At 51.0% G+C, this 14,010-nt stretch overlaps 1 protein-coding gene across 12 annotated transcripts in view; it reads left to right on the top strand.

Moving 5' to 3' along the window:
* NCKAP1L (NCK associated protein 1 like) overlaps positions 1-14,010 on the top strand; it is a 102,392-nt gene that overhangs the window by 62,518 nt on the left and 25,864 nt on the right. For 11 of the 12 annotated variants that reach the window (XM_053291310.1, XM_053291313.1, XM_053291305.1 and 8 more), the window contains one exon: positions 202-282. In XM_053291310.1, coding sequence (XP_053147285.1) covers positions 202-282 — 81 coding nt within the window. Of the gene's footprint in view, positions 1-201; positions 283-12,495; positions 12,688-14,010 lie in introns of those variants that run through there. The other variant, XM_053291314.1, reaches the window with a different exon arrangement.

The following is a 14,010-nucleotide window of genomic DNA, read 5'->3' as shown; positions in this document are numbered from 1 at the left end:
CATGCTTAGCTAAGGGGACAAGTCATGCTTGCTACCACCAGACCAGCTCTCCTCTAAATAAAGATAAAAAGCCATTTGGAAAAGCCCTCTGTTCTGCTCCTTGGTTTTGGTGGAGGGCATAATGATGATGTAGACCTATGGGAAGGGCACACGCTTTCACATTTCAGCACCCTTTAACGTCTTATATTCTGACTCTTGTAGGTGTTCACCGATCACTGCCCTTTCCTGATGGGCCCCATTGAGTGCCTGAAAGATTTTGTCACTCCGGACCTGGACATCAAGGTAAATTTCAATCCGCATTTGTTTAAAAAAGAAAAAAGCCAGGAGTTTAGTTTATAAGCTTCTGCTAGGTGGCTCAGGTCTCCTCTGCACTTCCGTGCTGTGAGGAATTCACCGGCCAAATACTCCAATGACAGCACTGTTGATCCTTCCTGTTCCTGGCTTAATGGCATGTTGGGTAGAAATCTTTGGTTATAGTGTGGTGTTTGCTGTGTAACAGCTATTCTGGAACTGGTTATGTACTTGTGGATGAAACCTGATTTCCATTGTTCAGTTACTAAGGCTGTCACCTGATTGAAGAAATGTTCATCAGTTAAATCTGCATAAATGTACATATAAAAATTTAAGAAGAAAGCAAGCCAGCTTCCTTTTTGTTCTGAGATCATGCATGCATATGTGGCAGCAGGCATCATCCTAGAGGAAGGCAGTGCAGAAGTATGTGTGTGGACTGAAAAACAGCGAATTGCAATTAGTCCTTGCTGGCTACAGGCAGAGCTGATGGCTGCAAAATCAGCCTTGGTGGACTGTCATAGGAACCTAGGAAGCTGCCTTATACCAAGTCAGACCATTGGCCCACCTTCTAGTATTTAGCTCAGTATTGTCTACAACAGGGATTCTCAACGTTGGGTCCCCAGATGTTATTGGACTTCAACTCCCAGAATCTCCAGCCCCAGTGGCCTTTGGTTGGGGATTATGGGAGTTGAAGTCCAATAACATCTGGGGACCCAACATTGAGAATCTCTGGTCTACAAAACTGACTGGCTGCGGCTCTCCAAGGTTTCAGGCAGGAGTCTTTCCTAACCCTACCTGTAGATGCCAGGGATTGAACCTGGACTTTCTGTATGCAAAGCAGATGCTCTACCAGTGAGCTATGGTCTCATCCTCTGATGCTGTACTTCTCAGCCTGTTACCATATGTGGCAAAACGGGGGTTACTCTGTTTTCCTGGAATCTACCCTCAGTAGAGAGATTGCTCCGATCCCAAATCTAGGAGCACGCCACGCCTTCAAGGTAGGCTGTCACTAGTTGAAGACTGATCTAAAGCCACTGACCAGGCTTAGACGGGGCTTCAACAACCTAGAACTCTCTGGCTTGGGGATTTACAGGCACTGTATAGCCAGAGTCCATACAACCCAGCTCTAGACAACAAGATATTATTCTGAAAACAACTCAACAGTAGCGAATAGCCAGGGGCGTAGCCATCATTGGGCAACCGGGTTCAAAGAACCCAGGCTGCGGCCCCTGATGTCAGACGTGGGGCGGGGGGGCTGGTTTAATTCCTGAGTGGGGCAGCACAGCCCTGTTCGGGAGTTAAATGGCCATCGCTGCATTCACAGCATGGCCAGGAATGGATCTTCCCTGCCTTAAAGGCTCTCCAAGGTTTCAGGCAGGAGTCTTTCCTAACCCTACCTGTAGATGCCAGGGATTGAACAGGCAGGAGTCTTTCCTTAAAGGCAGGGAGAGCTGCTTCTGTCCGTGCTGTGAACTCAGCGTTGGCCTCAATCTAGCTCCTGAACGGGGCCACATGGAATTAGATGTCCAGCGCTGCATTCACCGCACGGCCAGGAGAGGCTCTCCCTGCCTTTAAGGCAAGGAAGAGCCGCTCCTAGCCGCACTGTGTGAACGCAGCACTGGCCTGAATCTAACTCCTGAACGGGGCTGTGTGGCCCCATTCTGGAGCCAGATCACCCCCCGCCCCGCATCTGATGTCAGATGCCCGGGCATGGCTAACCCCCACGTCTGACGTCAGATGTAGGGGGTCGTGCGAGTGGGGCCATGGCGGCGGCTGGACATGGGCTGCCGCTGGTCTGACCCCGCTATTGCGAATGACCTTACGAGGCACATGGGGAAGAGTTTTGCAAAGTAACTCTCCAGAACCTGTTAAATCGGACTGAAGCCATATGAACTTTTATTAAGAAAAAAGATGATTGTAGATTCCAGGAAAGCATAGAGTAACCTCTGTTTTGTCATACCATATTTACCCAAATACAAGACGACTCTGAATTTAAGACAAGTCCCTTAAAAAAAAAAAAAGAGGTTAAATACACATTATATCTATATTTACCCCAAAGTAAGAGAGCTCTGAATTTGAGATAACTCCCTGATTTCTAATGTTCTAAAGAACTTGGGGAAAACCTAGTCCTGGGTTCAGGTGAACACAGTTCATGTCCTGTTTTTGCTAAAGCAAGATGGTGCCGCTCGGCCTCTCTCCCTGGACTCTGGGCTGCATCACTTTGCAGATTTGAATCCTGTCGTGAGCCTCCTCAAGACATTCCCCCTTTCATCTGTGACATCCCCATCCACCTCAACAAGGAGAGAGAAATGTTTTTGTTTTGAAAAAGCAGCCCAGGATTGCGAACCTCCCAATTAAAACGTAATCACGTCAGCTTTGAATGAATGGCCTTGGGGCAATTGAGTTCTTCTGGGATCCGCTGTGAGCACATCCGCTCTGTTGTGTGGAGCTCTAAGACGCAGGCTAATCTTGCCCAGGACGCCACGGGCTGTTTAAATAAAAAGGTCTGGGAAGGAGCCCTGGAGTCTCTGCTACTGTTCCAGCCGATGCCCTGCACAAGTGTCTGGTGACTCCACTGCCTGAGGTTAATGGATTTCCGCCCCGTTCTATGGGCTCCAGCTTTAGAATGCCTGCTGTGCCATCATTCCCTATTCCATACACTCTGCACGGCTGGACAGTTTTTTTACATCAGCGCACAATTGCAGCAAATGGCTGGCGTTTAGGGCAGGGTGGGGGGAGCAGAGGACTCCGGCTGGCATCTCTGCATCAGGCCAGGCTGAGTGCTCCATTGGAGGAGCCCCCCTACCTCCCCTGGCCCCCCCTAGAGGCTCAGCCTCTGTCCTATTTCCATTCTCTCCGCTGCGGAGGTGGGGCGCCTCTTCCCTCAGTGCTGAATATCCTTTGACGTGCCGTGACTTATGCAGCTCAGCCCGGGTTGATGCTGCCGTGGCAATGTCGCGGCGTCCTTGAGCGTCTCCGGAGCCCTTGGTCACAGTGCGATGTGCTGAGGTGGACCCCTGTGGAGCAGGGGCAGTGGCGGAGGCCTGAGCTTTGGGGTCCGGTGAGCAGAGCGGCTGTGTCCCAGCTGGCAGAGTGGCCGGAGAGGGTGGGGCTCCAGGGAAGCCAGTCTCCTGCTCCCTGCTCCAGCCTCTGGATTGAATGGGGTGTTTCTAGCTGTTGCTGCCTGTGTGAGTGCAGTTGCAGGGCTCTGCTCTCCCGTGCTGCTGTGGCGGATGAGTTGGTGTGGCCTCTGCTGGTCAGAGCCGCAGGTCAGAATGTCTAGAGCAGGCACCCCCAAACTGCAGGGCCCTCCAGATGTTGCTGAACTACAACTTCCAGCATACCCAGCCACAAAAAATTGTGTCTAGGGATGCTGGGAGTTGTAGTTCAGCAACATCTGGAGGGCCCCGCAGTTTGGGGGTGCCGGCTCTAGAGGAGCAGAAGTGGCATCTGGCGTTGCCGTTCCTTTGGCTTAAGCTCTTAGCCCTGACTGTGGGAGCGAGCATGAATCCCCCCCCCTTGGCTAAGCAGGGTCTGCCTTGGTTTGCATTTGAATGGGAGACGACATGTGAGTGCCGAAAGACATTCCCCTTAGGGGATAGGGCCACAGCTCGGTGGCAGAGTGCCTGCTTGGCCTGCAGACGGTCCCAGGTTCCCTCCCTGGCAGCATCTCCAGGCAGGGCTGGGAGAGACTCCTGCCCGCAACCTTGGAGAAGCTGCCTCCAATCAGTGTAAATCCGGGGTAGGCAACATATGCCACTCTCTAGATGTTGTTGCATGACAATTCCCATCACCTCCAGCCGCAATTTATTACGGCTGGGGATGATGGGAGCTATAGTTCAGCGACATCTGGAGAGTTGCACATTTCCAACACCTGGTGTAGACAACACTGAGCTAGATGGACCAATGGGATGACTTGGTCTAAGTCCACTACTTCCTGTGTTCCTATGTTACATGCCGCTGTGTTGGCTTATCCTCCTCTGCCGTCTTTCCCCACTGTTCCCAGTTTGCAAGGAGCTTTATGTTCTGCATCATATACTGCACCTTGCAAACAGAAGGCCTTGGGAAAGGCACTCTCAGCTTCAGACCACCCCACCTCCACCCCCCGCCATTTGCAATGTGAGGGTAATAATACTGACCTACCTTACAGAATTGTTGTAAGGGTTTTTGTGAAAATGTCTGTGAAGCCCTTTGAAAAGTCCCAGAGCATGGTCTAAGGGCACACAGTTCAGCTACCTTGCTGAAGCTAAGCAGGTCTTGGTGTGGTCAGTTCCTCAATGGGAAACCCACATATGCCATCTTTGGGGATGGGGCTGTAGCTCAGTGGCAGAGCATCTGCTTTGCATGCTGAAGGTCCCAGTTCAATCCCTGGCATCTCCAGATAAGGCTGGGAGAGACTCCTGCCTGCAACCTTGGAGAAGCTGCTGCCAGTCAGTGTTGACAATACTGAGCTAGATGGACTTATGGTTTGACTCAGTATAAGGCAGCTTCCTACGTTCCTAAAACTCTGAAGGGTCATACAACAAGTGCCAATTATAACAGCAATAATAATGGAAGGACCGGGAGTTCTGTGCTTGAGAGGTTTTGTACTCCTGTACCAACAACCAGTTAGTCCCATAAAGGAGATTGCCCAGTCTCTTTTCCTCCCGGGTTCTAACCAAACTACAAAAGAAGCAATCAGTCCATTAGGACCTGACTGCAAAAGAGATTACGGACAGTAGTCAGTCAGGCAGAGCTCAGTGGTCCCGTTAGTTGGCAGGGCACAGCCAGCAGCAGATTCCCAGGACCGTCATGCAGGGGAAGGGGTTCTCCTTGAGTGCTCCCAGGATTGTAGTCCTGGGCATTGGATTGTTGTGCAGCCCATTTGTGGGATTGCTGTGCAGTCTCTTGGCCCCTTTGATGCCATATAGACTCCTACTCTAGTCTCTGTTTTGTTGGACCACAGCTCTTTCCTGTTGCTTTCTGAGAGCCTGGCTTTTGTACATTTTCTGTTAATCAGGACTAAGAGCACAGAGTGTTTGGGCTGAACCAGAAATTCCACAATCTTAATGCTTTTCAAATGATCCTAAACAGTCTGCAGAGAGCTAGAAACTTAAATAAATAATGACTCCTTTTGCCACACTTAAAGGGCACAGAATTGATTTTAACTCTGAAATTCCTTTATATTTCTTTGAAAAGTGATGTTGGAAATATATGCCAGTCTGTGTCCCCCCCCGCCTGCCGCCACCGTAGTTACCTCCTCCAACTTAAACGCCACTTAAAAGCTAAAGAAAAGGAGCCTCCAAAATATATGGAAAATGCAGAACTGAGTAATTACTGCCTATAGTGCGTGAGCCTTCTCTGTGCTGTGACAAGAGTTTCTGGAAGGAACAGAAACTGCTGCAAACCCAAAGGAAACACTGAAGTATGGAATAAAGTCTGCATACTTCTGCTAAAAGCTACTTGATGTTGTGGGGTGGAAAAAATACTGAAAAGTAGGCATTTTAGAGCGGTGATTGTCTTTCTTTATCTCCTTTGGGGACTCTCTACCCCTATTCTTTTGACGACTTCATGTCACAGTGCTCTGGCTACTGTGCTAGATATTTAAGTCTAGGAATGACTCACAGATGTACTGGTTTGCTTGTTCTCATTTTAAATTGGCCCACCACCAGTATGCTTGGGTTGCATGGTTTCCTTTCCACCCTGCTCTCCATGGAGTGTATATTTTCTCTTTGCTCTCCATCCTGCCTCTAGGGGCAGCCGTCCACCATCGTGGACTGGCTCCGATGCCGTCCCTGTCCCTGAGGGCTGGGGAACTGCGTGAAGAGTGTAAATGATGAGGTTGATTAATTCCAAGGCGATGTTGATAGTGTTGTTCTCTACCTACTCACCTTCTCCTCCCTGCTGCCTCAGACTTAATTGCAAGTATTATTAGTGGTGAGGCCCCGTAGATAAATCCAGAAACGCCGATTTACATCCCCAGCCAGCTGCAGGGAAAGGGATGGTGTCAGAGACAGTGAGCAGCTCTCCTGAACAGAATGACAATGGGGCACAGAGCAGAATTTGTCAAGAAGAGCCTCCCAGAATGGGGGAGAGAGAGAGAGAGAGAGAGAGAGAGAGAGAGAGAGGCAGGCCTGTGGGGAAATGGCCCACTTGGGAGTCAGCTACGGGGGCAAATTGTAGGTTGTTTTTACACACGCCGGGACCAGCTCTTGTCCAGTGTTCAGAGGATGGGGAAATGGTGGGATGCAAGAGGATGGCTACCTACCTGCCCATCCTCCCTGTCCAATCCTTTTCTAATATCAGGTGTTCTCTTCACCAAGGCTCCCAAATGCCTGCCCCACAGTGGCCATCTTGGATTTCATATTTGGCCGGGGATAATATTGCTAGATCTTTATGAATCCTTTTCTCCTCTCTGTGTGTGTTGTCTCTCTCTCTCTCTCTCTGTGTGTGTACCTAATTACCCATCCTCCCGAATTCTCTGCCTAGAAACCAGTGTTCCCTCTAACGGGGATTCCCAGATGTTGTTGATTACAACTCCCATAATCCCCAGCCAAAGGCATTGCAGCTGGGGATGCTGGGAGTTGTAGTCAAGAACATCGGGGAATCCCTGTTAGAGAGAACACTGCTTTGGTGTGTGAGCTGCCTAGCAACCACTCACCCTCTCCTTTAAGGCCCCTTTTACATGTACCCTGACTAGCAAAGTTGCCGCTGCCTTTGTGGTTGCTCCGCGACTCTTTGAAGTCCATGTAGAAGCTTCTGCCTGCACCTTTAACCGGTTTAGCAATACCATGAAAGCAACACCAGAGAGTCCTTTGTACAGGGAACACGACGTTGGTGGAAGCTTTCACATGGACTCCAGTCAGCACTAGGATCAGTCATGGGGACACTGGCAGCTAGGCCTGTTGGGATACTTCTAAGTAGAGCTGTTCTCATGACCCTAAACAGGTTCAGAGGAGGGCCCCGCCAGAGTAGGAGAGCTATCTGTGCTCCTGATCAAGGTAGAAGGAGAGGAGAGTGATTGGGTGGGAGCCAGAGGCTGTCCGGCACACAGCTTTTCATCCACTCTCGATAAAATGCTGGGTTCAGAATATGGGTTGGCCATGCCTCTTGTCCAGCTCCTGGCTCCCATACAGTCACTCTCCCCTCCTCCTACCTTGATCACCGATCGGGAGTGCGCCCGGCTCTCCGACCCTGGCTGGGCCCTCCACTGACCCTGTTTAGGGCCATGAGAGCAGCCCTGCTGAATACTGAGACAGGTGGCTGCAGATAGCAGCTGGATCCTGGCCTTTGCTTACCCAGAGCCCCACAAGGCCTGGATCCAGACTGAGTGAATGGGGAGAGTGAAGGGAGCAGTGGAAGCAACTAGTGTGCCCTGCAGGGCACATGACTGCAGGGGTTGAATGGAGAGAGCACACCCGCCTCTTTTTGTGCCAGGCAACAGTTCTGGGTCAGTTTGACCCACGCGGCTGTGGCTTTTCAAGTGTCCCTGTGGGGAAATACAGAGTCTCACGCCCAGATTGCTGAAGGAAGCAATGTCACCACGAGAAGCCAAGGATGTCCTGGCCGCTGCGGAAGGGTCCAGCCGTGGGATCCTCGATGGATCCTGGAGATCCAGGCCTGCATCTTGGAGAAATCTACAGCAGGGCCAGTGGTGAGACAAAGGCCACGTTTTTGAAGGGACACTCAGCTGGGGCACGAGGAAAGTCTTGGGGCAAGTCAGAAGCACCCTTAACAGCCTTGCTGGTTTGGGCTGGCTAACAACCAGGCTTGAGTGAACAGGGCTAATTCAATAGGACGTGTCTGTTACCACCCCAATGAGATGATAATTTAGGCAGAGCTGTTGTCTGGCTCCACAGTATGGGACCCGTTGCAGAACGAAGCCAGTGTTTAGAAGACTGAGTGAGACACACACATCCAATCTCCTTGGGTGAAAGTAGGGAGAGGAAAGGTTTCCAAGGCCACTGTGTGATGCATGTGGCCAAAGTTAGTAAGCCCAGGGGGCAGGGGCGGGGTCCCTCCTGGGGCAAAGCCCCGAGTGCCCCCCTAGTGCAAGTGGGCACACACTGCCTCCAGCTGGTGCCTGGGAAAGCTAACCAGGAAGTGGACAGATGCTCCCTCCTCAGCACTGGTATGCTAGCTGTGGGCAGTGGTGCTGTAGGGGTAGTGCCCACTGCTGCCCACCATTGCCTGGGCCCCAGAGGGAGGCTTACTGGGGCTTCAGAGCTGGGGCTGACGCTGCGCAGGCCCTCTGGTAGGTGTGCTCCCTTGGGCCTGTGCCCAACCTGGCTGGCCCTTGAGTTGACAGTGCCTCTGCCTCAGGGCGACACAGGAAGCACTTCAAGGAGGGGTCAAAAGAGCCAGATGAGGGGTAAGGGATGGTTTGCTGGGGGGTACAACAGGCCTGCCTTCACTTCCTCTCCATTGCACACTAAAGCAGACGTTGAGAGGGAAGGAACAAGAAGGGAATAAGAAGGCAATTCTGACACAGGCATGGCCCACAGGGCCCTAAGCCTCTATAGATTCCAGGTTGACCTGTGATGTGCGGGAGGGAGAGAGGCCAGGTTATCAGAACCTGATTAAGATTCGATCGGGCAAGTAAGTGGGCACCAGTGTTCCCTCACCAACAGCTGTCTGGCAGAGATGAAGAAGTAGGCACCAGTGTTCCCTCTAACAGGGATTCCCAGATGTTTTTGACTACAACTCCCAGAATCCTCAGCTGCAATGCCTTTGACTGGGGATTATGGGAGTTGTAGTCAACATCTGGGAATCCCTGTTAGAGGGAACACTGGTGGGCGCCTGAGAGAATCAGCAGAAAGAAACTGTGGTGTTCAGAGAAGATTTCTGTGAAAAGCTGTTGGTGAATGAAGAAGACAGAAGAGTGTTGCATATTTATTGATTCCCGGACACTCCAGGTAGTGCATGAGCCACCATGGTGATGCCACTTACAGGGTTTTTCCCCCCTCCAAGCATGATCCTAAATCAAACTCAAGAAACATGGCTTTCAGTGCCAAGGCTCAGCTTCTGAGCTCATGAAGAAATATTTAAGAAGAGAGTACATTTCCCCCCTCTTCCCTCCACAACTGGGCTGTAAAGAGGTGTGTCTGCCAGGCAGGCTTGAGTCACAGGCAAGCCTCATTTCAGAAATCGAGTGTTTGTGTGGGTCTAGCCCAAGGCACCACAGGGCTGTCGTCCTGCTTTGGCACACCCCCCCCTTCTGCTCTTTTATTATTCCTACTTTTTGATGTGCAACTCATTCCTCCCCTTCAGAACCCGGTTAAGATTCCATCAGGCAAGTAAAGCATCCGAGGCAAAAATGCATATTTTGTATTTGCTGGGAGCTGAATTGTAAAGGGGTGTTTTTGAGCTCACCGTTCTACACTGGCAGAATTCTGCATCCTGCCAGTGCCTAAATTTAGAATGTACTACTTGGCAACCGTTAACATTGTTCCAGCTTAGTGGTGTGTGTGCGTGCATGCACGCGTGCGCATGTGTGCACGTGTGTATTTTTGCCCTTCCTGTCCAGGCTCATCTCCATAAGCACAATGCTGCCGCCCCAGCACTGCAGCATCAGCAGAGCTTTCCCGGAGCCTGCTTCCTAGCTGATCCTCGCAGCTCCAGGTACCCCAGGTGAGCTAGTTGACTGAGTGCAGTTGCCCAGCCCAGGCACTCGTGCCCTTGTTGCGTAGCGACGACGTGAGCAGAGCTGCTCAGCTTCCCTGCGGCTCTCCTGACACCGTCCCCTTTCAACTGCTCAGAGACATCACCTCTCCTCTGGGTTGCTTTCAAAGCAGCCTCTCTCCGGGGATGTGGGCAGAGCTGGCACTGCAGGCTTCTCTTGCCTTTGAAGAGTAAGTTGCTTCTAATCTCCCTCCTATTCCTCCCTTCCTCACCCCTAGCTTTTTGTCAAGACGGAGGAACTGCAGCAGTCTCTCAGCTGTTGCACTAATGAAAAAGGCCGTGTCCCACAGAGCACTAAAAGCTGGTTGTGCATCTCCGACGGTTTATGTTGACAGAACTGTAGTAAAAAAGGTGTCACTAGGTGGCACTGTTGCCCACAGCCACCCCAGTTTACCACCACTCCTGCAAGCAAGTGCTTGCCCTCGGGAGGAGCAGCCTGGGTGCTCCGATGCTTTGGTAAAGCTCACCCTAAAGGGCAGCAGGAGGGGGCTTAGCCCTTCACTCTTCCCAACTTGCTGTCCCCTCCTCGCCAGCTCTCCTCAGTGTGATTCACTACTTTTCATCATCGTCTCTTTGTTGCGTTCACCCTCATAAACAACTCACCAACCATTTCTGAGCTGGGGATTGTGGTTGGGAGAGGCCCTGATTTGCACAAGACCCCAAAGTGTGGACCAGAGCTGAGTCTTGAACCCAGGTCTCCTCATAGGATCCTAGGAAGCTGCCTTATGTGAGTCAGGCGCTTGCTCCATCTCACGCAGTACTGTCTGCTCTGACAATTCTTGGTAGCTCTCCAAGGTTTCAGGCAGGGGGTCTCTCCCAGCCCTACCTGGAGATGCCAGGCATTGGATCGGACGCAGATGCTCTCCCACCAAACCAGCCATGAGAACACAACTGACTTTCAGATTACCGGTTAGGGTTAAAGCAGCTCTGTGTGTGTGCCTCTTTGTTCCCTGTCTTAACAAGAGTACGGATATGGTGAAGCGAAAGTGGAGAAATACCTAGGAACATGGGCAGCTGCCTTATTCCAAGCCAGACCATTGGTCCAGCTTGCTCAGTATTGTCATCACAGACTGGCAGCGGCTTCTCCAAGGTTGCAGGCAGGAGTCTCTCTCAACCCTATCTTGCAGATGCAAGGTGTAGTGGTTAGAGTGCCAGACTAGGACTGGGGAGACCTGAATTCCCAAATCCCCATTCAGCCATGATACTTGCTGGGTAACTCTGGGCCAGTCACTTCTCTCTCAGCCTAACCTACCTCACAGGGTTGTTGAGAGGAGAAACTTAAGTATGTAATACACTGCTCTGGGCTCCTTGGAGGAAGAGCGGGATATAAAATGTAATAAATAAATGCTGCCAGGGAGGGGACTTGAAACCTCCTGCATGCTTTATTTTTCTTTGCATGACTCCTAAAACTGTGGTTGCCATCTGGGAACACCTCCTTGGGCAGGACCAGACAAGTTTGAATTAAATCTATGGGCACAGGCAAATATTTGCTTTCACAACTCCCTTGGTGGCTAGCAGACTGACTTGGATAGAGGAAGCAAGATAATGGATGGAAAAGCATGATATTCTTACATGCCTACTTCCCTGGGCAGTGAGAAGCTCTAGGGATGTCGTACTCTTTGGATACTGGCTTCAGATGGATGGGAGGTCACTGGAGGCTTATTGTGTCTTTGTGATATTGGATGATTTGCAAATATGCAAGCTGAACACCAGATTGAGCTGAAGGAGCAGGGTATCCCTACAAGTCAGCAATAGGTTACATCAGTTCCCAGAGAGCAAACCTTGCACCCATGTTCTCTCTAGGCTTGCCAGCTTGACTGAAATTATTCCTAGATATTAACACCCCCCCCCACACCCAACATTTCCCCCAACATCAGGCCATTAAAATCTCCAGAATTGCTTCCAGCTGCTGAATGGCTTGGAGTTTCCAGGAGTCTTGAAGGGAAGGCAACCTTAGTGGTGTCTCTTAAGCTTTTGCAGTGCAGCTGCTCCCAAACCCTGCCTGTATGTGTTTCCTCTTCAGCCTGCAACTGCTATTCCTTTTCTCTGACTCTCCCCGCCAAACACCCCTAGCTGGTAGGCAGGGGAGGAGAAGGAATTATCTTACGCTCTCACATCAGCCGCTGCCATCAGGTGAGGCCATCACAATAGCATGGTATAGTGGTAAGAGTGTTGGACTAAGACGGGGGAGACCCAAGTTCAAATGCCTGCTCAGTGACTAAACATATTCGATGATTCCGAGCCAGTTACATATCTCTGTCTAATCTATCTCACAGGGTTGTTGTGAGGATAAACATGTCCATGTACACTGCTCTGGGCTTCTTGGAGGATGAGCGAGATATAAACGTAAATAAATAATAATTAAAAATATGCCATCTTAAGACTCTTGATGCCTGCCCCCCTAGTATTTGAAGGCCATTAAGGCTCCATTCATAAATGTCTGTTGGCCTCCTGGGCTAGTAGCTGATGACCTGCCTAAGAACAGAACTGGCCAGCTGGCATGAATTTTCATAATCTCAAATCTCCATCTCCTATTGCTTTTAGGAAGACCTTCAAGACACACCTGTTCTCTCAGGCTTTTAACTGAACTCAATTTTAAACTGTTCAGTGGTTTTTATCCCATGAAATTGTTTTGACTTTTTTATTCTGTGAAATTGTTTTGTTTCTACTCTGTTCTATATTCGTCATCGTTTGAAATCGTGTACACCACCTAGAGACACACATCCCAGGCGACATAGAAATATGATAAATAAATAAATACATCTATTACAATGCATACAAATTCATACCAAGGATTTGAGCATGTTGAATATGTATGAATCCAGGTTTAGACCACAGAAAGTGTCCTCGCTTGCTTTGCCGGGGGGGGGGGAATTGGCATTTGGGAGGGTGGGCAAAGTTTTGTTGTGAAAATGGCACCGTGAGAAAGTATCGCCCACCCCTCCCACCATCATGTGCCACACTCCCGGCCTCCTGCTGCGACTTTTTAAAGATAAAAGGACCACCTCTGGGCTCAGCCCACCTTCTAATGCAGGTCTGACGGCAAACGTGGCCCAAAGGACTCTGCAGGCTGTGTGGTGGGCTGGTGCTTCCCTTCATTTGCTTCCAAGAAGGCGGAGGGGACAGAGCTCCTTGCCATTTCTCCCTCTCCCTCTCCCTCTCTCTCCCCCGCCAGAACTCTCTGGTTCTTACACTCGCTGGAGAAGACAGAATGCGGAGCCACAGCCAAGAATTCAGAGTTGGAAAAATATTTAGAAATTAGTTGGGAGTGTTTAGCCGCGAGGGTGATTAATTGGCACCGGCTGCCCAAGAAGGCGGGGGGGGCGCGCTTCTCCGTCATTCGCAGCCTCTTGTGTCAAGGCAAGACGTGCGCTTGCGAGAGAGGCTTCAGCTGGCGAGCGCGGGAGTGGGCTTGAGGCAGCCGCCTCTGGTCCCTTCTGCTTTTAACGGCTATCAGTGTTTAAAACTTCCTCCAGCCCCCAACTCCCTTCTGTGCTAGCTCACGTGAAACTTGCAGGAGACGCTGAGATCCACTTAATGCCTCGCCTCTCCCCTCCCTCTTTCCCGGAAATAACTTGACGCACAATCCTGGTCCATATATGCCGATGCGGTCACGCGCGCCTCTCCCGTCTCTCACCCATGTGCCCTAACCGGCGGAGGGGAGTCTTGCCCTGTGGCCGCCTGCCTGCCTGCCTGCCTGCCCGGAGACCTGCTTTGTGTAATTCTCCCCTCTCAAAAAGGAGAGAGGAGATTGGGCCAGTGGAGCTTCGGCACGCCTCTGTCGTTCTTCCTGCTGGGCTTGCCTTGCCTGTGAAGATGCCACGGTGTGCCTGGTAGAGGGGCACACAGGGGCGTTGCTCGGTCCTGGAAAGAGCTGGGGCCCGCAGCCTCCCTCTGGGTCATGAAACTCAATCCTAACCACTCCCTGCAGGGATGATTATGTCTGTGATTTTAAGTCTCTACTATTATAATACAAGCACATAGGAAGGTGGAAGCAGCCGAGAGCTAGGGAGAGGAGGAGCTCTTGCCCCCTGCCCTGTGCAGGTGCCTCTGCTGCTA

Source organism: Hemicordylus capensis, chromosome 2 (assembly GCF_027244095.1).
Source record: "Hemicordylus capensis ecotype Gifberg chromosome 2, rHemCap1.1.pri, whole genome shotgun sequence".
NCBI classification, from domain to species: domain Eukaryota; kingdom Metazoa; phylum Chordata; class Lepidosauria; order Squamata; family Cordylidae; genus Hemicordylus; species Hemicordylus capensis.
This window is presented reverse-complemented; position numbering and strand designations above follow the sequence as displayed.